Source organism: Haliaeetus albicilla, chromosome 14, assembly GCF_947461875.1.
Source record: "Haliaeetus albicilla chromosome 14, bHalAlb1.1, whole genome shotgun sequence".
NCBI lineage: Eukaryota > Metazoa > Chordata > Aves > Accipitriformes > Accipitridae > Haliaeetus > Haliaeetus albicilla.
The window spans coordinates 2,683,466-2,709,071 of NC_091496.1; the positions used below are offsets into that span (position 1 = coordinate 2,683,466).

Consider the following 25,606-nt stretch of genomic DNA (forward strand, 5'->3'; position numbering starts at 1 on the left):
TCTGAATTCTCCAATACCATTAGGAAAGTAATAGGAACTCAAGTGCAAAAGCTCTTCCCAAAGAAATGTAAAAAAAGAACTTAAACATACAAGAAATGCTCCCTCTCTCTCAGAAAGCCGACAGAGACATACCCCAAACTTCCAGTTCGCTACTCTTTCTTCCCTTCAAAGAAAAACAGGCTGTACCACCTACTCAAAGACTCCCATCTTTAAAAAGAAGAGAAAAACCAAAAAGCCATTTCACTGGGGATCACGATCCCAGAAAGTGCAGCTAAGAAAACTCAAATGAGCAAGCAGATCTGTACTACCACACGGAACACGGCACAAGAGGAAGACAGGAGCACACACTCACTTGTCCTACTCAACTACCAAGGAGGACAGAGGAATTACAGCCAAAAATATATGCTACAAAACCCTGAAAGAAGACAAAGTACCCAAGTGATGTATTTTACTTTACACAGTTTTAACACTCCTTTTCACTTTCAGATGGCAGTGGCAGAAGGGTAACAGATACCACATTCTTTTGTTATGCCTCAGACTATCAGCATGGGTGCCTCACACTCTCCACCCGACTCCCAAACACCAAGAGCTGCACATTTTACAGGGGATGCAGGCGCACCCCTCCTCTTGCACGAAGAACATGCTGAGATGAGAAACCCCTTTCTCATTCCACTAACAGCATAGCTTCTTCTGATACATAAAATTTATTTGTAGTGTTTCAAGTTCCATGCTTCATGGTAGCTACAGGAACAGGAATGCTTTCTAATGTTATTACATTAATATTCTACTCCCAAACATTCTTAGTTGTGTCTTAAATCATGTTTTCACAAAAAAAGATATATTTCTTAACTTGTACTCTATGCAAAGCACTTTAATATCATGCAAAAAGGACCTGTAAAGTAAGAACAGTAGTACACTGGTTAGAGAACAAGCCTGGAATTAAGAACTCTGGATTACAGCCTCTGCTTTACCACAGACCTCTGCCATCATGCTTGCAGCACATTCACATTGCAGACTGCGTCTTGACACTAGAGCGTGAGCTACACACAGCTCTTAGCTACTACAGACTCCTGATGTAAATATCTGCTTTTCAGTGGAATAGGCTGCACAGGCAGATCCGTGTCCTTGTGGCCCAGTTTCTCTCTCACCTGGGGAATACACAGCACTGGTTCCTCAAACAAGCAAACTGCAATTACATGCACTGAGTACTACTGAAACACTCAACGCTGTTAGCAGAGGTCATGTAAACACTTCAAAGTAATGTACGAAGATATGCTGGAAAACAATGCTAAGCATACAGTTAATGCAACAGTATTAAACTTACAGTACTTGTGAGATGCGGTGAAGTTTGGGTTCATGCTGTAATAGATGAATAGAAAGCATGTGCAAGAATGTGTTTGACAGTAAATCTTCCTCCATTAAGAGCTCTTGCACACGAATATGTTTTCTTTGTGAAGAACTGCTTATTTTTGTTAGAAGAATGTTCTTCAGCATGGTTACACCAGACACGAATGTATATCCTTTTTAGGAATTGACGTATTGTTTGAGTTGGAAGCTGAACAGTATTGCTTGTCTCAGTAGTTAATGAAAACATCGATTCTCTCTAACCTGCCTTATAGATTGCAGGAGAATCGCGGACTGCTACAGACAATGTAGAAGCGGAACCAAATTGGCCTATATCACAGACTAGAAAAGTTTTTAGTTTTAATTAAACAAAATTCAATTTCAGAATTCTTGATTTGCCAAAGCTGTTCAAGCTTTGGCTTGAATCCATCTGCAAAGCCAGTAGTTTGTTACAAAAGCTAAAGATTTTCCTCCAAGGCTAAGACTACATCATTGTACTGTCAGAGAATGTCACATGCCTTTTCTAATGCTCCAGCAAGTTCCTGCCCAACTTAGGCTCCCTAACAACTTCCAGTTACATCCATATTTTTTAAGCAGATTCAAACTGTGCTGCCCAGTTGTTTTTGTTCTTGTAATTGAGTTTAACCTGCCCTCTACAGGAAAAATATTTTTTTACTAAAAACACTTGACATTTGCTCAGCCAAAACATAGATGTTTATGAAGCCTGAGAGAGGTCACAACAGGACCAGTACCTTTGAAACCACAAAACATGTCAAAAGAAGGACAAAGCTAGTATAGCTGGAAATCAGAAGCCTTCGTGAGGTACCACAAGCTTATTCCTACTGAAATGAAATAATGACAATGTCTAACCAAAAGCATCAATTTTAGTGGTCATTTTGCTATTTGTCTGTTTAGATATATAATATACATTTGCTGCCACTTTCAGCAGAATCAAGATGCTTTATTGGGGAAAAAGACCATCTCGCTGAGCACTACACACCTTCTCACACAGTCTGAACTCCAAAGACCTCATTTTTTAAACCCACAACACAGCCAGTAGTAGCATGAAAATATTGCCAACCCATATTAAAAAGACAGGTAACAGGAATGCAGCAGTCTCAAAGCTCCAGTCCATCCAACCTGGCTTCAGGAACCTAGCAGCACACACTGGGAACGTAGTTGCTAATTAAGTCTTTTTCTACACCTACAGTTCTCTGAAAAAATGAGTTTAATATGCAGCGGTAACCCAGAATCCAACAAGATGAAAGCACGACAAAGGAATCACTCTGCTGCTGTATAAAACCTTACTATGCCCATACTTGGGAGTGACGTGCACAGTTCTGGTCTTCTCTCTCTTCTGTTGCCTTTGGAAGGGCAACTAAAACAACAGAGGGGATGAAGCAGCTGTTCGCTGCAGAGACGCTAAGGCCAAGACTCTTCAGTTTGGAAAAGAAAAGGCTGAAAGGACATACGAGTAAGGTTTGCAGAAGTCAGAAACAAGATGAATAGCATAAATGTAAAACAGCTTTTCACCAAATCATGCACTACTAGAACTCATGGCACTTGTTGAAACTAACAGGAGATCCGTTTAAAAAAGGATAAAGCACACTTACACTTTAGGTAGTGAACTCCTGAGCCTTGCTGCAGGATTTGAGGCTCACAGCATCAGCAGGTTCAGAAAAAGGACTTAAATGTATTCACAGACAACAGGTCAAAACAAATACTGAAAGAAACTAGCTGGAATGTATCCTCCAACATCCCTAACTCAACAATTGTAGACACTAGGGAAATATAGAGGCACTGGACACCAACAAGTGGCCAGGCGTGCACCCCCTCCCTAATATTTTGTATTACCACTGTTGGAGACAAACTACCAGGCTGGAAGAACCATTAATAGAGCATTTCTTTGGTCTTACCTGCGGAAGGCTCCAGTAAGGCAGACTACCTAAAGCTGAGTAATGTTCTGGAGGTGCTGGAGGTGATGTTACCCGACTCCTCCGCACGTACACACAAACACACACAGAGTAAGTGCCAACATGGGGCCTTCCCTTCACCTTACCAGGATGTTTCAGCATCCAAACCTGCAAGAAGACAAGACAACTAGGATCCATTCTTGCAGAGTTCCAGGTGAAACCACTGTGCTGTCAGGCAGCAGGAGGGGAGAGAAGGGAAGAGTTACGGACTTTCACAAAACACTACTTTGTACATCCCAGGGACATACTGACCAACCAAGATCAAATTAACACACTGTTACGTATTATTCCAGCCTGTCATCCTAACCTGTAAGACTTCAACTCAATAGAATTTTCAGGCTCAGTCAATTGCCATGGTCCAAGATTTCCAGCTGGCTCTATCAGACGCACCAGCTGGGAAATCTTCCCAGAATTAACACCAGTATTGGGAACATCTCACTGTCTTTAATTACCTGTTCTGGGAAAATATTGTGGAAACAATCATCACGAAAAGTATCACACTCATATTTTGACCAGAAAATTTACCTATATTTACAGCCCTTTAGTCTGTTCTAGTTTAAAACATTAAAGGGACCACTCACTATGCCAAAAGGGATAAACAATTCCACACAACAAAGAATTTAAGCCTAACAGGTTTTTTTTCCCCTTCACCCACATGAGTTTGCCTTAAATACCTGTAAATTATCTCTTTATGGATAGGATAAAAGTTTAAATCACAACCCAAGATCTAAATGGAGAAAGGCAACATCAGAGACTGCTTTTTCATTTATTTTACTGAAAGACCAGCAAGTTTCAGAAGATAAGGTTTTGGTTTTAGGACGTGGTTATTTCCAGTCATTATAGTAGTCTGGATTAATGGCTGGAGAACAGAAAAGAATTGCACGCGTGATCTGTCCCACAAGCATGTATTGAAGAACCATCAAAGTGCACTTAGAGAAAAGCAAACCCATTCTTTAACGGATGCGAATAGCAATATATAAATAAGAGGAAGTGAAGCTGTTTCAAGCCAAAATGTCAGAAACAAGTGTGCTATAAAACTGAGAATGGCTCTTCTAGATTTTTTTTAAAAAACACATTAAACCTTTTCCCAGACAATAATTTACATTTTTGTCCACCACGGCTGTCACATACAAATTTCTAGAACACATTCAAAAGCAGTACAAGTACTTACAACTGCTTACAGCCACCAGTAAGACCCTTCTGCTCATGTTCTTCTCAAGTCACTGTATCAATCAGATGAGCCCTCACCTACTTAAACCAAAACTAACTCACCACCTTCTCTCTACTCCAGTAATTCATTACCTTGTATTTTCCTCTTTCAAAAACACAACATTAAATCCTTGAAGTCTAGCAGCACCTGTAACTACAAAAAGGAGCGATGTCACTTTGAATCTGAAACATTACCTTGTACAACTGAATTTCCTACCTAAGCCCCTTGGTACTGGAGCCACTTCTTTTTCTTGCTATGCACAAAAAAAGCTAAGCGAGGAATACTTAATATTCTTGAGATTATATATGTTCCTGCTAACACTGCAGAAAAGTAAGCCAAGGGCATCTTTGCTTGTTTCAGTTCTATTAAAATGTGTGGCAAGGAAGAGGAAAAGTCAACACACTGTTTGCCAAATAGAAAGGATCAAAATTGTTTGGGAAAGGAACTTTGCAGAAAGAACTTTGAAGGGAGAATTACAAAACAGGACAGGATTATGAAACAATGATAAATATACATTAGCTTTTTAGAACTCTGTTGTGGTTTAACCCCAGCCTGCAACTCAGCCCCCCACAGCCGCTTGCTCACTCCCCCCACTTCAGGATGGGGGAGAGAATTGGAAGAGTAAAAGTGAGAAAATTTGTGGGTTGAGATAAAAACAGTTTAATAGGTAAAGCAAAAGCCGCGTGCACAAGCAAAGCAAACCAAGGAATTCATTCCCCATTTCCCATGGGCAGGCAGGTGTTCAGCCAACTCCAGGAAAGCAGGGCTCCATCACACCTGACAGAGACTTGGGAAAACAAATGCCATCACTCCCAACATCCCCCCCTTCCTCCTCCTTCTTCCCCCAGCTTTATATGCTGAGCATGACGTCCCATGGTCTAGAATATCCCTTGGGTCAATTGGGGTCAGCTGTCCCGGCTGTGTCCCCTCCCGAATTCTTCTGCCCTCCCAGCCTCCTCACTGGTGGGGTGAGGAGCAGAAAAGCCCTTGGCTCTGGGTAAGCCCTGCTCAGCAGTAACGAAAACATCCCTGTGTTATCAACACTGTTTCCAGCACAAATCCAAAACATAGCCCCATACTACCTACTAGGAAGAAAACCAAGTCTATCCCAGTGAAAACCAGCACAAACTCCCTGAAAACAAAAGCATTCAAAACATACGACTAACAGAAGGAACGCCAATTTAGATACCAAGTGCATGCAGGTTATGAACTCAGTGGGGATCTCCAGTAGGGTTCCCTGATCAGTTCACTTGTTTTTTCATTTTCATTTTTCTAAATGAGAATCCGCCTCCCCTGTAAGATACCTGTAATTTGTACTTGGCAGCTGGATGGTTGCATATGCCTGTCTCATTAGCAAGAGCTCAAAAGGATTAGAATAATTCCAACTGGATGTTAGTCTGTTAAGAGACATTTTTATGCTACAGTAAAACAGAAATTCATTGAGCCAAATCTCATTGACTTTTGATTTTACATAGTTAAAAATACAGATTACACAAATGCAAAATGCTTAATTCACTGGAGTCACTTCCTCATATGGAAGACAGGATAGAGAAGAAGATGATCAGACACAATTCTGAAATGTTTTTAATCATGGGATGTACAGCATATTTCATACAAGAAAAAAACAAACCTTGCTATTTCCCCCGGAGGTCAGTGAATTTACACTGGAATTAAATTAATAAAAAAAAAAAAGTCCATTGGGACTATTCATTTGGGTAGAGTTTGATCTGTAGATCTCAAGCATTTTTTATCTCTGCTTTCCAGCATCCAACTCAAATAACTAGCACAGGGAGTAGGTGGAAATACTTTTACAGGAGTCCTGAAACACTGTCATCCTGCAAGACACCTAAACCCTTAAACTGCTTGCTACAACAGTTCACATCAAAGACAGGAATATCTAGTTTCCAAAGGTAAATACATAAGAAAATGTATTCACATTGATCATATATAATTGCCATCTCTAACATTTCTGCAAGAAGCTGTACCTTTCTAGAAAACTGAACAAACTCCACAGCTCCAGAAGAGTCCTCCTTCCTCAGCACCACAGATGAGAGAACAAAGTGTGTCAGACGTGTTGGCACAAGTAGGACCCAAAAGTACATTTGAATCTACCCTCATCAGTTGCTTTACAGTAGTTCAACAGACCACAGTCATCAGAAACTAAAGAGTAATTCAAAACACTGGGAAGCAAGATTTCTGACTTAAGGATGCTTACCTATAAATGCTTAACATGGTATCTGGAAGCAGTTGGAAAACCCACTTGAGTCGTTAAAACTTTTTTCTCTCCACAGACCTCAGAGTCTCAGCGTTTTCCTCTGAGCGGCAAAATGAAACTCTTCTCTCACAGAAAACACTAAGGAGCTTTGAGAAAGTCACACAATGTCTCATTCTTATAAAGCAGGAAATGCTACAGACTATAGCTACTATTTACCATAGTAAATACATACAGTATTTTGAAAACACAACATATTAAGTGCGAATAAAAGAAACTTTTCTCTAAGAACCAATGTAATTAATCTGTTCCCAGCAACAACACCAGCAGACACCATGCGCTACATAACAAGTTATTCTGACACTACAGCCTTAGTGTTGGCTATTTCTTTATGTTTTGACAAATCAATGTTTTTCATAGACCTATCCAAGATCCACAGGTGCCTGGACAGCAGAACTACCACACAATCTCATCTTCTCTGTAAATTTACTCCTACAGTGTGATGCATTAATTTGGAGAGGAAGGGAAGAAAAAAACAAACAAAAAAAAAAGGCAAACTCTCTACCATTCAAACAATGCAAGAAAAACAACAGGCAGATGATGTAAAAGGACAGAAAACAAGCCATAATTTCTTCACAAGCTAATAAATTTCTTTCATTGTTGTGAAGTGAAAGAACATGATGTTTACTAAGCTACTCAACAGTAGAAGAAAACAAACACCATTGTACTACACATCATGTGGCACAACATGCTATACAGAGATGATCAGCTGCAAAACTATGAAGCAATTCACCTCACTGTGTAACATGCTATTTTTGCGCTTCAAATGCATTCCAGCTCCAGAACAGGATTTAACATCATAGCTCCTACCACCACAGAAAGCACACCACACACAGATTAATCTTTATTCTGTGTAACACTCATGTTCCCACAAATGCACACAGCTTATCCGCACCAACAAACTACTACAAAATAAGCTCTGATGCGAACGAAATGCACAACAGACTTCTCTGCTCAGTCCTCCTATCAACAAGCTTAGTGCAAACTGAGAATAGCCACAAGGGCAGCTACTAAGAAATGCTCTTTCTGGGGTATCCTGTGTCACTCAGTAGGAAAACCCTTCGCAAAGCCAGCAACAGGCATCATTGCAGGTACTTTAGGCAGCCGCAGTGCCAAAAAGCTCAAGCTGGCGATATGTGCTGAACCACAAAGCTTCAAGGGGACTCAGTATTTTGTTCACATAGAGAGACATGTAAAGCAAACGTGGAAAAATTTGGGTTCCTGAAGAAATCCGCTCATCTTCCTCTCAAAGGGATACATGAATGAATGCATTTTCAAATTTATTTTCCTGCTTGACAGCAAAGATTTAGTTTTAGCATACACCATCCTACTAGTGTACCTCGGTCTGAAGCATCAGATAAACAACTCAATTTTCCCCTCTCTTTTATTCTACAAGGGCCAATAACAAAAATAGGTCAGTCAGAGATAAATCCATTAATTTCTGAGCTCCAAATGCTCACAGTCCAGCCCTGTTTTGTTTTGCAATGTGCTGAATGCCCTGATACCACACACAAGCTCTCAGTCTTCTGAACCTGAATTCAGGGTGTGACCCACACCACGCCTGCTTCATCTAGCACCCTGTCACTGTATTTCCTTCAACAGAGTGTTTTTTCCACCAAATCCTGCATTGAGTTGCCCCCCTCACCCTCATATTTTGCATTGTGGCAAAAGTAAGTTAACAACAACCTTTAAGACTATCCATTTACAGGCATCAACCTCAAAATTACAGCTCCAGCAGGAATCAGTTTCAAGACTCAACAAGAATTTCTGTTTCCACTGAGAAGTCTCGTATTTCCCCACACAGCTTGCATTATCAAGGACTTTAGTCTGTTTTCCAGGGCAGACGAGTAATTTCTTTTGCCAACCCACTGTTAGCTTCCCACCTGTCCAATAAAATGCCAAGAAAATTAGATTAAGTGTCAATTTTAAGAGAAAACTGTTAATGTTAATGAATAATAAATGTTTCATTTCTGCAAATTTGCTTTTTCTGATGCCTCCAGCTAGATTGGGTGGATAACCACCTGCCTATTTTACCCACCCTAAGGCCAGCCCTGTTAAGTATTATTACTGCTAAGCTATGGATAGTAAACAGAGTCTTAATTATCAATTTCTTGACTAGAGAATTTGTTTCACAGGAAGAACATTGTAATAACAGTATGTGGGCATTATGCTTCTGTGGATTTTTTATTAAACAAAAGAACAGATACTGTGTGCAAAATGCAAATATGCATTTTAAATGTTAAGTTAGCACCTGCAACACACTAGACAATTCTTACAGAAGAGTGTTGTTGTCCCCGCTGCTTTTGACCACTGCTGTAGGTGTTCAGCTTCTGTGTGTCCCTGTAGAGCCTCTCTTCCTCTGCTCCACACTATCAGAGCAGACAAATGCAAATATTTGTGGTTAAAGGCAGAAAAGAGCATTACATGATGCACAAGTGCAGCTTGGAACTCCAGGAAGACTCTTCCATTACTTCTGGATCAGGTTTCTTTTAAGCATGCAATTCACTTGCCTTCACTCAGCATCGTTTATTCAAATGAAAACACTCATTAAAGACAGTGGGAAACACCAACAAAAAAAAAAGGCAAGCCAATCAATTTTAAATATTTTTCATCTGATCAAGAAAATGAACATTTTAGTGAAGTATAATTGAATGGAGTGCTGAATCACTTTGGGGGGGGGGTCAAACAAAGCTCCAATTTTAACAGCAATCCACAGTAAACTTTCTGCCACCTGTTTCTGCGGTGCTCTGCACCATATCACATGCCTTGTTAAGCCTCCCAGTTCCTCGCTTTAAAACACCTTTGAAGGTACAATAATACAGACAGCTTGTGGTATCAACTGCACACAACAAAGCTTGGCTTAAAGCTTCTCTTGGTGAAAGCTAAGGCTACGTTTAGAATTGTGGCCAATTTATGGGACTTACTTATGTTGTAACCTTTTTCTCCAGTAAAAACAACGCCAGAAATCTGTTCAACAGAAGAAGCTTCTTAAGAACACACTGCAGCCTTGGGCAAAATCCAAAGTTTAAGGGATACGCTACGATCCACCCCTTCCAAAGAAATCAGACGAGGTTGTCAATGTTTTACAGTGTGGGTAACAGTTAAACAATAATTCTTACTGTCTGTCTTGGAAGCCTGCAGATAAAGAGTGCGGGGTAGGTACTACATATCAATACCATAAAAACTCTCCTAAATACATTTCACAATGTATCATATATACTTGCATCACTCTGGACAATAAAATTAATAGTACAACACTAAGATTATCAGAATTACCCTTCAGGAAGGAAAATTAAAGAAGGGGGGTTTATTTACGTATTTATTCTCCATTTTACACCATACCAAGGACCTAAAACACAAACCAGAATACAACAAGCCTGTGTAAGGTACAGAAAAAAAAAAAAAAAAAAAAATCAAAGCATGACCGTAGCCAACACAGACAATTTTCAACCAACAAAGGATTTGTGGAGTTAAACGAAGAAAGCAGTTGCTAGAAGCAACAAATAATCATTTAAGCAGAGCACTGTGGATGTCTAGAAAGACCAGTCTCCTCTCTGCAGGAAATAGCTGCAGCATGCCAAGGAGACTTCACTATTAAAAAGGGAAAAAAAAAAGCAGAGTAAAAAGAAACCCATTAGAATCTAGTTACTTTTCATAAGGCACCTCTCCCTGATGACCGTGGCCACACACCAATTACAGTATTTGCTTTCTCATTTCAGTTTAAAACGTTGTGATCATTACCAGACATTTATAGGGCACTAACACCCAAAGGCCAACCACACAGCCGCCCCATTGAGAGACACAGCCCAGACACGCGGACCGACAGCGCGAGCTCTTTGTGGCAGGAAATCTAGTAGACAAGAAACAACAACAGGTGAATAAAAGATAAGAGGTCAGGATGCGAGGGAAAGGGAACAAAATAACTGAGATGAGAGAGAGCATCTGTCCACATCTCAGCTGACCAGCAGAAGCAACCGTAACCAGGCAGTTACTCAGACACTGTCAAACTGCAAATTATCACAGGAATTGCAGCAGTGAGTTTGAAGTGCAAGTCGTTGGGAGGATCAAGCTTTGACTTCACAGATGCATGGAAGATGCATGTAAGTGCTCTGCATGAAGAATATGATAAAATGCACTAATTTGTTACTACCTTTTCCTCCCCTAAAATCTGTAGGGGGAAACAGAACATTACACAATGGGTCTGATCCTGATTATTTCAAGGACTGGGCCTTCTAGTGAAAACATCAAGCAACACCTAAGATCAAACACGCATTTTGAAAATGTTCACTGAAGACACCTTAGTAGTATTTAAGCCCTTGAGTAAATCAGAATAAAGTGCAGAAGAAACAATAAAATCTGATCCTTTCTGAACATCAGGGTTTGTTTGGTCGTTTTTTTCCCCCCGTAAGCCTTATTTTTATGGAAGTTAAAAAAAAAAAAATCCTGTCTGGAAAAAGAGCCTGTCTACAGCAGTTCAGCAAGTATTGTTCCTCTTGACTGCTGTTCCACCCTGCAAGACCTTATAAGCAGCTTCGTTTCAACAGAGCACAATGAAAAAGTTTTTTACAGAACCCTGGGACAAGAACAACTGTACTTGAGCACACTGTCTACAACGCTCTACAAATTTCCAGAGATTCATTAAACTAAATGGACTTATTTGAATTTTATAATTGAAAACTGTTGTCTTAAAGACAAGTCCCAAATGGGGTGATCTACAGCTTCCAGCACTATTTAACCTCAAAGCATATAATCTGATAATACGTGTTTTGAAACCTCTGCAGTCTCATTGAAACCGCTGTAAAAGTTGGTTCCTTATGTAACAAAGCCAGCCAGAAGAAAAAAAAAATCCAAAAGGTATTTAACAATTTAACTCAATAGCAACACGTTGAATCTTTTCTCATTATTTTCATAGGTTGGCTGATTGTTTCTGTGAAATTCTGGATCTGAGGAAATGAATCAAAATGTTCAGAAGACAAACCACTCCCTTCATGAAGACAATGAAGTGCTGGAAAGAAGGTAGTAAAAAATTGCACCATACAAGTCAATAGGCATGGAAAATGAGGTATTGCTGTAAACTGACTATAAAATTATGAAGGATCTTCCCGTTTAAAAAAAAAAAATTAAATCCTGAGGCCAGCACACTCCACCCTCATTAAGGGGAATACAAGGTACCCAGCCTCCAAACAACATTGTGCAAAGAAATAACTCCCTCCTTCACTACAAGAAATGGCAGAACCAAGTCTCTTCAAAATGCTGTTAAACATACAAAGTAAACAGAGCATTATAAAACATTTTCCTCCTCTACTTACATTCCATTAATCTTTCATGCTGCTTACACAGTTGGTTAGAGCATTTTCAACAGAAGTTGATGATCTTTTTATCATTGAGGACTTGCAGATGTATGCATGATAGCTGCAGTGAAAAGGCTGAGCAGCCTACAGCCATCTAAATAAATATCATCAGGGAATTCTTTATTTTGCTAAATTAACCAACCCTTAATCAAATTTCACCACACCAATACAAACGATGCAAGCATAGCTAGTAATCAGCTGATTTCTGAAACAAAGACTGGACTGCAGTCATTTAAGATGATGACTTCAACAGAAGTAGTCCCACTCCTTCAGATGTCTCCAACAGCAGTACATTAAGATGAAAAAACAATGCCGCACACAAGCAAAACCCTAACGACACCAGCTGTATACCATTTTCCATCTTGGAAAAGGGATGCAGACAGCAGACAGACCCACGAGAAGCCAGTTACACTGCCAGGCGCAAGCAGAGCAACTCAGCTACCAGGCCACTGTGTGAGAACCTGTCCAGGACTATCTCCACGTACAGGAGACCACAGGTACCAACTCCCTACCTTTTTTTTGTAATTAACTTTAGATCCAAAAAGCCAAAACAGCTATTACATGAATTACCACATTCCCAAGAGAAAACTGAAGTCCTAAGGATCAGTATTTTCAAATCTGCAAGAGCAGAGGCTAGACAACACTACTCAGACCTGCCACCTGGACGATTAAAAGATGAAGAGTATTTAAGGAGCCATTGACCGCCTTGCGCTATGAACCCTTCCTTGATATCACACCACAACAGAACAGCAGCCCTGCATGAATTAACAAGCAGCTTTGGACATTTCATTATCAACCTGAAGGTTTCAATACTGCACTGGAATGAAGACCTGTTGAAGCCACAGAACTTAAAATCATTTATTAACAAAACCAACTATTTCTGCTTTCTAATTTTGTCAGGGTAGGCTAAACAACTCTGCACAGTGCATTCTCTAAAGCTAAAATAAGAGCCGAAAAATAAAGTACCTTGAGCTTTTAACCAGGCATGGTCACTATTGTCCTTTCACATGTGGTTGTGTATTCACATATGCACCCTCACCTATTGTTGCTATTAAATGTAACCAACTATCTGTATCAAGCAAAAACCCAACACTTGCCAAATATGCATACATTTTATACAAGTGCCTCAAGAGTCCTGTGTTCAGCTCTGGGGTCCCCAACATCAGAAGGCCATGGACCTGTTGGAGCGGGTCCAGAGGAGGCCACGAAGATGTTCAGAGGGCTGGAGCACCTCTCCTATGAGGACAGGCTGAGAGAGTTGGGGTTGTTCAGCCTGGAGAAGAGAAGGCTCCGGGGAGACCTTATAGCAGCCTTTTGATATATATAGGGGGTGTATAAGAAAGATGGAGAGAGAATTTTTAAGAGGGCCTGTAGTGACAGGACAAGGCATAATGGTTTTAAACTAGAAGAGAGTAGATTTAGATTGGACATAAGGAAGAACTTTTTTTACGACAATAGAGAAGAGGTGCTGGAACAGGTTGCCCAGAGAAGTGGTAGATGCCCCATCCCTGGAAACATTCAAGGCCAGGCTGGATGGGGCTTGGAGCAACCTGGTCTAGTGGAAGGTGTCCCTGCCCATGGCAGGGGGGGTGGAACTCCATGATCTTTAAGGTCCCCTCCAACCCAACCATTCTGTGATTCTATTGACAATTTCAGGAAAATTTATCATTTAAAACCATACTCTGCCATATACAATTTATTCTCAGTGAATTTCTGAGCTACTTGTCTTGTAGAAGAACCACTACCTTTATAACATTGGAAAACACCTTTAACAATAAAAGCAGTTTTAAGAGACCACGACAGTACATACAGATCAGAGTAACTCAGCTTTATTTCTTGTAGCAGCTATTTCCCAAATGTAACAAGGGCAACAGCTATACATCCGTCTTTCTCACTCTACATCACAGACAGGGATATCAGTTCCAGTGCTTTAGACAGAAAGAGAAAAACCAATTGCCAGGCCTTTAGTAAGAATCCATTTAACAAAGTTCACTGTAAATGTAATGAAAATAATGGCCAAAAAGCATTAAAAAGAAAAAGAATTCCACTTGTGAAAAATATGTTCAAGGTTTTTTGCCTGTAATTTCAACTTCTGCAGACATGAAAGCAGGAAATGCACTATATCTTGCCTCGCTTTTAGTTCTCCTTGACATCTGTCATATGTGTTTGCCTGTGTGGAAGCTGAGCACAAAGATTTCAATGAGGTCTTATGGAGTCAATGCTAAAGTTTGTTTTCTCCCAATTAAAGCAGCTATTAAAGGCCAGTTTTAAAAAATAGCAACCTTTAATTGGAAAGAAAAACACCTAACAATAAATATAAAAGGCAGACACATTCACCAATTAAAAATCTGACAAGATCTCTCAAAAAAATAGCATTTGCTAAATGCCACATTGCTTGTTTCAGAGTACAAAAGCTGCTTCAACCAGCTAGCAACAAAACAAAAGGTTAAGAAAAATCAATGTACATACACGTGTTTGTCCTCTGAAAGTTAAAAAAAAAAAATATTTCCCAAGTTGTCCTCCAGCAGACGAGCAGAATTTTCTCCATTCTTTGCACTATTTTTTTAAAAAGACATTGCCAAGGCCCATGCGATCAGCATTAGACTTCTACAACAAAAGCTCCTGGTCTCCAGTGACAACATTTTGACCTTACAAAATACCTTTTATTTAAGGAACTTAAAGAATCTCTCTCATATGTGAAGGAATTTGCACATGTTTTGAAAGTGGGTGTGCTGAGGCATGAGTGCAAGTGCTGCACTTTTGACCATCCAGCAGAAGCATGGGGACAGAAGCTGTAAAGCCCCAATATCCAATATTCTACTCTAGAAGCCACAATCCCAGGAGTTATGTCTTCTTGTAGCAAATAATGGTCATTTCTTCTCAACAATGCGAGGACAAGGGCAAACCGAACTTACTGTCATATCCCCTAAAGGCACAGGGAAAAAAGGAAGGCTTCCTTGAGCCACAACAAAGGTGGGGATTTTAATAGCAGACTTTGCAAACATTCATTAAGCTTCCCAAACACTCCTTACTTCTACAAGATTTATTATTATGAACAAACCCTCTAGCTCTCCTTTAGGAGAAACAAGAGGGAAACTATGCCCAAGAACTTCAGCAGCACTGCCAAGGGTATGACTACACTACCTCGTAACTCAGCTCCCCTGGTAGCTCCTGGCTCTTTCCAAATGGATCAGTCCTGTCCTGGGTCAGTACTGCACATCGTTTATTTTCAGTTTTGTGCTCTACTGAGCAGCACATCTCCTTCTGCTCAGGAAAAAACTTCTTCCAAGGTAGTCTGTACTTGAGACTGCCTTTATTCCCTATTCTTGGCAACAACTGGAAAACCAAGGTGAATTCAATCAGTACACGAATCCTCCTACAGGAAACAACTCCCAAAGAAAAAATGCGTTCCCCAACACAACAGGAAAAACTGACACTTCACAGGGACAGAAAAGACAACAAAAGTGGGACGGTCTTTCCTGTTGGGTCTTCCTTCATCTCAGAGTTTTCCGCATTCAGAGCTGCTGAAAAGCAACACCGTAGAGATTAGGGACAACCCAAAATTTCCCAACTATACCGAGACTGGGATGAACAACAGTGATGAAAACTACACTGCTACTGATGCAATAAACCTTCCTGAAGCAGCAGCACCCTGATTTTAGACCAGAGCCCCAGCTCCCATAAAATACTATTTCTTACTTGATTTCAGTGCTGCTATAATACGTTAAACTTTGTCAAGGATTTGACCCCAAATACGCTCCCTGAAAGTGAGACAATTTTTCTCCTGGGAAGTCCAGTGAAATAAGTAAAAGAATCCTAGTATCAGAGGAAAGTAAATTATTCAGTCTCTTGCAAGACAGCTACTGAGCTTGAGTAAATATCAAAAATTATCCCTTCATTAATAAAATAATTTATATTTATAAAAGGCCTTTCAGCTTCACATTTCAAAGCATTTTATAGACAAGCACACTGAATAGATTTTGCAGACCTAAACAATGTTTCTTTTTGAAAGACGTAACCCTCTTTGCTATAACCAAGTAAAATACCATAATATTTGAAGAAGCTCCTCTGGTTTTGTTTGTTTACAGCAGAATAATGTAGTCAAAGTTTTGTTACTTTTCACACACTGTTTCCTTTTATGAGCCTTTCCCACAGCAACAAGAGAGAAATAAATAGCCTTCTAAATAAACAGGGAAATGCAAGTGTAAAACTACAAGGATTGGCAGAAGACTCTATACATAAATGTTTTGGAAGTAAAGCTATCAAGAAAAGAAAACTTTGCTACATTTCAAACCAACAGTCTACTATTAAGATTTGTAGTATTTTTCTGAAGCTGAGTAAAGTTATAAGAAAGATACATTTAACCCACCCAGGTCTAAATTTGTTTGCAATGCTATTTTATGAGCATAGAAAACAGAAAAAAAATTCACCTGTTGCTTGGCAAGTTCATCCTATATGAACTACTATACAAAAACAACATACAGAAGAAAGTGATTTAAATTCCTTTCCACGGCATTTGCTTTTTGTACTTGGCTAACCTTAAGAAAAATGAATATTATTAACACTTTTTCCTTCCTTTGCAATCAGTTCTACTTTCAGGTTTTCATGGTCTGGCTCCACATGACACTTCAAGCTCTGCAAAGAATCTCTACATCCAAAGCAAGTTCTAATTAAATTCTGGAGGTTTAGTTATCAGGCTGTTCTATTGAATAATTTTAATTTCATAACATCGATAACCTCAATGTTGTGTCTAAACAGTGGACCTAAACTAGCCAAGATATCAGTGCCTGCAAACCAAAGATTATTAGACAAACATGATTTCTTATTTGGAGAACACAGTACCATGAGCTCACTCTCATTTTATATTATAAACGAAATAACAAGTTAAGATTTATTAAAACAGAGATACAAAAGGAGGCCCTTAAAATACTCTTGGAAATTATAGGAAACATGAGAGAGAAAAAAAAAAAAAGATGATTACTACAGAAAATGCTACAGCAATCAATGCATGTATATTATTTATTCTTCCACTGTCTATAAATTACTGTATTTTCTCTAAATTTGGGTTGTCTAGCTACAACTTACCATGCCTGCCTCTCCAACTTATTCAAATTTGACGCTGATAAAGGAACACTAAGCACAACACAGTTTAAATCCACGCTATTTATCCTTGTCCCAAATATAAGGTGTAAGTGCCCAGCAAAAACTCAAGATCCAGGTGAGAGGCCCGATTTTTTCAGGTTTTCACAACTAATCATGTATTTATTATACAAACGGTCCATGCAATTTTATGAATAATTGCACCCACGAGCGGGTGTAGGCCTCAATTTAAAATCTGCAGGATCACCACTCATTTTAATAGTCACATATTTGGGTATTAGCGTCCCACCCCTTTCCCATTCAACATTTCTTATACACAAAATAAAAAGTTGCCAAAGTACACTACTACCACTGTCATACCTCATGTTTATATGAGGTCATACCTATGTACACTTTTCTCCATCTGCATACATGTATACTTGTAAGCTCCAACCTAAACAAATCTGGGTTTGTAACAGTTTTTCTTATAAAACTAATGAACCACACATACTTGAAATGGAAAAGTCAGGTGACACAGCCTCTGTTAAGCATCACTTTTCATTCATTGTTCAGTGTGATCCTTTATTACCTATTAAGATACGATTCATAGACCGCAGTCACGACCCTGGAAAGGCTAAGCAGTTCTGTGAACCAGCTGCTTCTTTCAGAGCCACCATCTACCTCAAGTTTTGCAAGATCTGAAAGACCAGTTTTCAGCGTAATGAAAAAGAACAGAATTTTGTCCTAAACATTATCATTCATAGAGGATTCTAAAATCATAACATGTCCTAGATACAGAACTACTGCTACAATAACTTCTCCAAGTAACAGAATGACCATAGTTTCTAGCAAAGACATTTAAGTCGGAACCAAAGTTTGAAAGTTAATTACAACTCACAGTATCATACTAGTATGACACCTGCTTTAAAGGGTGTGCATAAGGCCAACATTTAAAAGCTTCAGTGTGGGAAATAAGCTGCCAACCCACTCGTTACAAGCAGCATAGAAGAGATTTACAAGCAGTTGAAGAAGGCACAGAGAGAAACCAGTGAAGTGAATTCAGGTCCGTGCTTGGCTCCAAGTATATCACAGAATCATCCTCTAGCAGAGAAGAGAGTTCAGGAATAAGGGCAGACAAAAATCAATAGTCTAAACATGACTAAACGCAACTGCTTTCTTTCCATCCCCTGCAAGACAGTTTGACTCAGGAGAACTAGTGCTTTTCTCACACTCCCATCCTAAAACAGCATGGGGTCTGCACACAGGACTTCCTAGTCCTACAGCTTTTCCAACCAGCCATATCTCACTCAGTGGTGCTGTGTGTTTGTGGATGGGGTTCAACTGTGGACTCTACAGCAGTAAGAAGATGGTGCCTTGACCTTCCCTGCATGGCATTAAACTAGGGCTAACTGCAGGGCTTGCTCCTCTGACCCCAGCGCACAGCAAAGTAAGGGGAACAGAGGGAGGGGACCCGGGCAGGCGGGGAGGACGGCAGGACACCCCTCAGGAGAAGGCCTGCTCCAGCACTGAGGCCTCCCCACCGCTGTCAGGGCCCTGGGAAGACCCCAGGCTCTGGAGGCCCGGCCCGGGAAAACCCCCACAGCACGGCAGGGCCCACACACGCCCCTGGGTCTCACCCCCAGGGGCCCACGCAGCACCCAGGGCGGCCCTGCAGGCTGGGACGGGAGGCTGCGGAGCGGGTGTCCGCGCCGCCCCTACCTGATGACAGAGATGAGCAGCCCCGAGGGGTCCTTGCTCTTGCTCATGGTGCTCCGGTAGCGCCCCGCCGCCTCGCCCGCCGCCATCTTGCACCCCCCCACCTCCTCCTCCTCAAACACAGGGCAGCCACCCGTGCTGGCGCGGCGCAGCCAATCAGAAGAGAGGAGGCGGGCAGCTGCGGGCCTGTCACCCAATAGAAGGCGAGGGAGGCGGGGCGCGCGGCGTCCAGCTGCCGTGCAGCGTGCGGCGGCGCCGCGGAGCCTTCTGGGAGTTGTAGTTTTTATGGCGGCGCTTCCGGCCTCTGCTTTTCTCAGCCTAGAGTCGGCGGAAAGGCGCCCTCGACGGCGCAACACACCCCACATCGAAAGGCGCTTCAACTAGATTAACAGATTAAGAAATTAGGGACCAGACGAGATACATCTGCAAAGAGGGCTGTGCCCAGAAATCTTCCTTCGCTCTGGAAGCTGCAAGGAAACAGGGTGGGAGGGCGAGGGACCAGGGCCGCCTGGGCCCGCCGCCTCACGGCGCCTGACGAGCTCCCGGGCCTTCCCTGGACCCGACGGCGAAGGGTTTAAACGTTTATAGGGTTTAAAACGAACAAAACGCACTAGCTACTTAGAGTAACGTGTCCTCCAAACTAGCTAATGCTAAATGTTAGCTGCGTGCCATAGCCTCGAGCGGATTCTGATTGCAAGTACGTCTACAAGGGGTTGCTGAGGCGTCACTTAATTTAATGTCTTAAAGTTACGATGTTTTTAAAAACAGTTTTCCCCAGGTTTCACTGGGAAGGCAGTGAGGTGACTCAAGCTGAAACAGCCCGGGTGATCTTCGAAGTCAGCTCTGAAAGTAAACCTGAGCTAGTTGGCGTTTTGCTTTTGAATTGTGGTTTTTGCACAGCTGGAGGTGACAAATCGGAGTCAGTTCACAAACTGGCTGGGAAGTGGCAGACCTCCAACATCCAATGCTCGCTGAAGGCCAGCCCATGTCTTGCCCGTAGACCTTGCTTTACCATCGATGCGCTCCGTCTCTTGCCGTAGCATCATCTGCTTTAGGAAAGGAAAGGCCATGTTCAGGGTTAGAAAGCAAAAGGTTCTTTTTCACTGGCTTGCTGGGCAACATCAAGCAAATCATCTTACAGCAGCTGCCTCACTTTCCTCATTTGCAGATGAGGGATAATGATAGCTCTCCATTCAAGTCCTTTGAGAGCTTGTTAAAAGCACCGCGCAAGACCCAAGTTTGTTATTGCAAAGGCAGGAATTCCTTAGCAAGTGCGTTAATAGTCAGGTACTAATAGCTGCTGGGTGTTTTCTAGACCAGGTTCACTCCAGAGTGTCAAAGACACTATTCCTGGTTGCTAATCTGGAGTTGTTTCGTCAGCCCCAAACTGCAGATTAACAATTTTAATTGCATGAAAATTGCTGAAATCTGTACGTATGTCAACAGTATCCATTTATATGAACTGTATTTGAAATCCAAGGTAATTGGAAGCATGGTATTCCTAGGGCTTTTTTACAAGGGGAAGATTTCCACAGTAGCTATTGTGGAAGAATCTCTATTTATTATAATCAACAGCTGTATCTATTATCATTAACAGAATGGCAGAATAAGAGCACGGGCACTTTAATTCTGAAATAAAAGATATTTTATTCCTGAATAACTAATGTGTTTTCATAACAGAATAATTACTCCAAAGTAAAGTGATTTTTATCTCCGGATAGGGTGTGCACTTGAAGTGTGTTCCCGTATAGCTGTTCTGCTACATTTCCCCTGTGCAGACAGGCTCTCAGCTCCGCTATTTGCTATTCAGCTACACCAAAAAAGCTCATCTTTGTTGACTTTCTGGGCAGGTTTGCTAATGCCTTTGCTCGAGGATGGTGATTTGAATGGCAGGAGTTTTATGCACTGGCTGGAGGGAGTTTTTTCTCAAACTGCCGACTTGCCAATATTGTTTTTTTGTTAATTGGCAATTCATATTGACTGCTCGGTACTGGCGCGTCCTGGAGATTGCAGTGGGGATGAAATCAATGTGTCCTACCTTTTCATTCCTGACAGCTACAATAATCACCTCATTTAGGAGGAACTTCATCAGGACAAACAACAGCAAATCTCCCCCACAACTGTAACCTTGCTGACTTTCAATCCTGGGCTCTAATTGCTGAACCACTGCCTTGTTTCATTTACAAGCCCTTTCCCTTCACTCCCAACCCAAGCAGAGCTATAGGTGTCAATTTATGTTTTCTTTAAACAAAAGAAAAAAATCAACATAGTGCAGGCTTATGCAGAACTTGAATGCTGAGGTCTTTCTTCATTAATAATATATGATATGATGAGGATGAAGGGTCACGAGAACAGCATCTTCTCCTCACACAGCTTGCAAGAAAGGATCTCAACCTGAAAACTGATGGATTAGAAATCAGGGGACAGAAACATAACTTTCCTTTTCACATTTCTTTCATATAGTGATTTAATACTATGAGGTATATCTAGTAAAACCTATGGTTCCTTGACTACTCAAACCAAATAAAGGCCAAACAATTTTCTTGATGATTCATTAATCACTGTCACAACTTGTCTGTAAATATTAGAGGGGCTCAATAAAGGATCCCCCCAAACCAGAAGGGACTGGGAAGCACAGATGGTTTCACTCCTCCTCCCCGTCCTCCCTTCGTAAGAGAAGGAAAGGGCTCAGTGCGGAGGCGAGCACGTACCCTGCCATTTCTCATCCACTGGGCCAGTTGCCCAAGGGACCACCGCAGTGGCAGAGCGCTCTGCCAAAAAGAAGCCTAAACAGGCACAGACAGCACAGTTCTTTTGCAAATATGGCTTCCTCCCTTTGGGAAGCCTTTACAAACTCCACTGGCAAAAGAACTCCTTTCCCCATATGACTGGCATGATACTAGGGGATTGCTTTCCCCCTTTCCTGAGATAGTTTTACCTGCAATCCCTTTCCATAATTTATCCGCTGGTATTTTCTAAGTGACACTTGTGAATTCCTAAATCTAACAGATTTACCAATGCTCAGTGCTTTTGTACACACAGGTCTCTCATCCACAGGTTTAACATTTTAAAAAATACCACATTTTACTTCGTTATTTCATTTCAAACATTAGTAGAAATGTCAGAGAAAAGGGTTCAGCTCACACCAATATCTTACAGGTGTAATTGCCTTGTCTGTAATGCGTTTACATTAGTTATAATGAAATTACCTTTGACTTGCATCAGTGTAAATGGGAGCAGAGTGAAGGCCAGAGTTTCCAGCTAAGACTGTAGGAGCAATTTTGCCTGTATAAAGCGAGCATAATTCAGTTGGCATATGTCAGTCAGTTTAATAAAATATATTACGTCTTCTTGCAGAGCTTGTCACCCTGACATCAGCTGCCATTACGCTGAAATTGGTCTATGGTCAAAGAATCAGGTCCCAGGCCCCTACTTCTTGCAATACACTTAATTCTGTCTTTCTTATGAAGCTTTATCAGGCTTTACCAATCTGCCTGAATAAGAACTGAATAAAAGTGTGCTGAAACATCAAGATTTGTCCCTATGGTTAGTCGCTCATCTGGATGATGTTGTTATTCCTATTTACCATTATATAAGTCTGCACTAAAGGTGGTTTAGGTTGTTTTTTTGGATTTCCTGCTTGACAACAATCAGTATCTCTTCCCAGCACATAGCTGCCATCAATTCTTTCTGTCTCAGCTTGTGAATAAGAAGTAAGCAACCCATGGGGCAGGTGAAGAAGTTGCCTGGCTTAATGCTGGGAATCAAGGCAGAGATATGATTCAAATGCCTTCTTACTGTTTTTTGCCTCCTGACATTTCCCAAGTTGCACTGTGTACTGCTGCCACAGAAAAAACAGTAACTAAGATTAAGCTAAGTGGAAAAGTATTGCTGCTTTTCCAATGTCAAAGCCATAGAACCTATGATAATGCAAGCCCTGAAGGAAATCAGAGCAGAAGTGTGAGGTGTTTCTCTTCACCATGCAGGTAAAACACTGTGAAAGAAGATGAGCTATTCTCCTTCTGTAAACCACTAAAAAACCAGATTATTGGGGCTTATTTTCCCCCCTTTATTTTACTTATCCTTACTAAGGGAATGCTGGTTTTGCAGTTGTGCAATCCATAACAATATAGAGAGGTGAGACTGACTGAACCAGGCAGTTTTTTCATGAAGTTGGTGACCTGATTCAGACCTGGCCAGAACAATGAATGTCAGAAAAAGGAACAGAGCCCCCATAATTGATCCCATGGAATAATCTTTTATCATGGCTTGTTTTGTTAATTGATCTAATTCCCTGGGAAACAGTAAATTGCAAGGTGGCAGAACGGCTTTCTAATCTAGTTACACCTTAACACGGTTACTGAGTTATGTGCAGCTTGAGCCCCAGAGCCTGCATTCACCTTCCAGGAGCTTGAACATATTCCATAGCCTTCTCAGCAAAGCATGTCTATACTTTTGCATAAGGACTTGTTCAAATGGAGAATTTTCTGGCAGTGACAATACATATAGGAAGAATATAATTTTTTTCATTGTTACTGTAGATGCACCAAACCTTGGGCTTAGGAAGCCTAAATGTGATTTACCAATGCTGCCTTCCATCTTATGGGTAAGACAAATCTCCCATTTGAAGTCATGCATCCAGTCATCCTCAGTTATCTTCCAAATCCTCAGCCTGTCTTTCCTCATCTCATTCAGATGAACAGCTGCAGGCTGCATGTTGGCTGGTTGAAATTAAAATCTTTAAGCCTTACTATCATTTGGAACCATGGAAGACCTGAGGTGTGTAAGAGGCATAAAAAACAACACTCACATCCTGACTCTCTTGTGCTTAATTATGGGGTTTTTTCCCCACCCCTTCTGTAAGGAGTTCTTAGACCCTATCCACAAGCTTCTCTTTTTAACCCAGCTCCATTAAGTTCCCCGTGTCTGGCTGACCACCAGTCTCCATGTAATCACTTGTGGATTTGTTGGGCATCAACACTTGCCTCGGGTGCTATCTGAGCCAGTAAGTTCCTACAGTTTTGGGGAAAAGAGGTGGCTGGATAGAAAAGAAAGTCCCAGATTCCTGCTGGCACTGAGAGGGAGGTGGAACTGCTTGGCTCATCCATTCCAGTAAATTCATGTGGGAGGGAGGGGTAATGGATGCCTCAACCCCAGGAAAAACCCTTAGATCAGAGCTCCACCTTATTAAACCGTGAACAGCCAAGCATGACATACGTTGGAGATAAGATTTCATAAATTCCACTGCTCACAAAAGTATTTCATCCTACTGAATACAGCTTTGGATATTTTCTGTTTTGTGTAACTAGCAGCTTCAGGCAAGAGAAACAACAACTTGAAATGAAGTAAGTAAAACTCCCAGTACCAGCAATGCACTCTTGTATTTTCAAGAAATAGCAGTGGTATCAATCCTTCTGAACTGAGACATCAGACATCCAATTTCAAGGCTTCCCTTGCAGAAAATGGGGCATAAGTTTCAGCAGCTGAACAGTCCTTTTGGCCTCAAATTTAATTTACTATGAAGTGATATAAGAGAAGGATAATATGACAGTTGTTGTACTTCTATAGCACTTTTGACAAAGTAAATATATCACTGGCAAACATCATAACCCCCATTTTACAAGAGAAACTGTGACCCAGTGATACTAAAATCAAGCATGCAACAACAAACCCCACTTACCTTACAGTCTCAAAGTTTTGCTGCCAAGAAGGAGAAGAAACAGGAATGATCTATACTCAGTCTACAGTTTAACGCATTTGAAGAACAGCCATGTTGAAGGACATTACAGAGAGTGAGTGGTGCCTCTGATAGGGCTTTCCACAATGTCCTCCTGCATGTTAGAAATCTGAGCCTCCCCACTGTTTGACCAGCACCTTCTTGTCCTGCATTTTCACTAAGAAAAAACATCAGTGAGAGTTTCTTTTGGCGAGTTTCTTCAATAAAAACCCTGCAGGCAGCTTTCTGCGACGTAATACCATAATACCATAGCTGCAGCATGCTTCAAATGTGCGTGATACGAACGGTGCCATATCTGTCAGGCATTGCTGCTGGTTTTTTAGCAATGTTTGCTCCATGTTGCCTTTGATGGTGCCAGCCAACTCCTTTGGTGTTACCATCCTGGCTGCTGTTGCTATCCCACCCCCTGCCCTGGCCTGGGACAACGTGATGCGCCCAGACTCGGCACCACAGCTTAGGTGATGGAGAAGGGTTGACTTTCCCATCACCCAGAAATGTTACCACCATCACCTTGGAATTATTCCAGTTTGGTGGGCGAGATGAACCCTGAAGAAGTGATCACTGGCCTGACTCTCAGGCTGGACAAATATCAAAATCTCTGGACATACCCCATCAAGCAGCCTCAAAGTTCAGATTGGAAACCGTTCAATAGTAACCAATCTGTGAGATGGAGATGATGGTAATGCCCAAATTTTTGGTGTCGTGAAATGTTTGTGGGTAGTCAAAGAGTGAGGATGCTCAGAGAGCTACAGGCACTGCAGCTTTGAAAGCATTGTGATAAAGAGCTAACTGAAGCACCAAATCTACAGGAACAGACTTAAATCAACTTTATTGTACAGCAGTGTTATGTGGGCACTGAATAAGGCTGAAGATAGATGTCTTTAATTTTTTCTGTTACTGTCAGCAAGAAGGACAAAATCAGCA

At 41.2% G+C, this 25,606-nt stretch overlaps 1 protein-coding gene across 1 annotated transcript in view; it reads right to left on the reverse strand.

Moving 5' to 3' along the window:
- The window catches only part of EXOC4 (exocyst complex component 4), a 408,465-nt gene extending 389,412 nt beyond the window's left edge, over positions 1-19,053 (reverse strand). Inside the window, exon 1 of the mRNA XM_069801534.1 lies at positions 18,949-19,053. Within this exon, the coding sequence (XP_069657635.1) occupies positions 18,949-19,034 (86 nt within the window). The 5' untranslated portion in view covers positions 19,035-19,053. The remainder of the gene's footprint in view (positions 1-18,948) is intronic.
- Between the last annotated feature and the right edge of the window lie 6,553 nt (positions 19,054-25,606).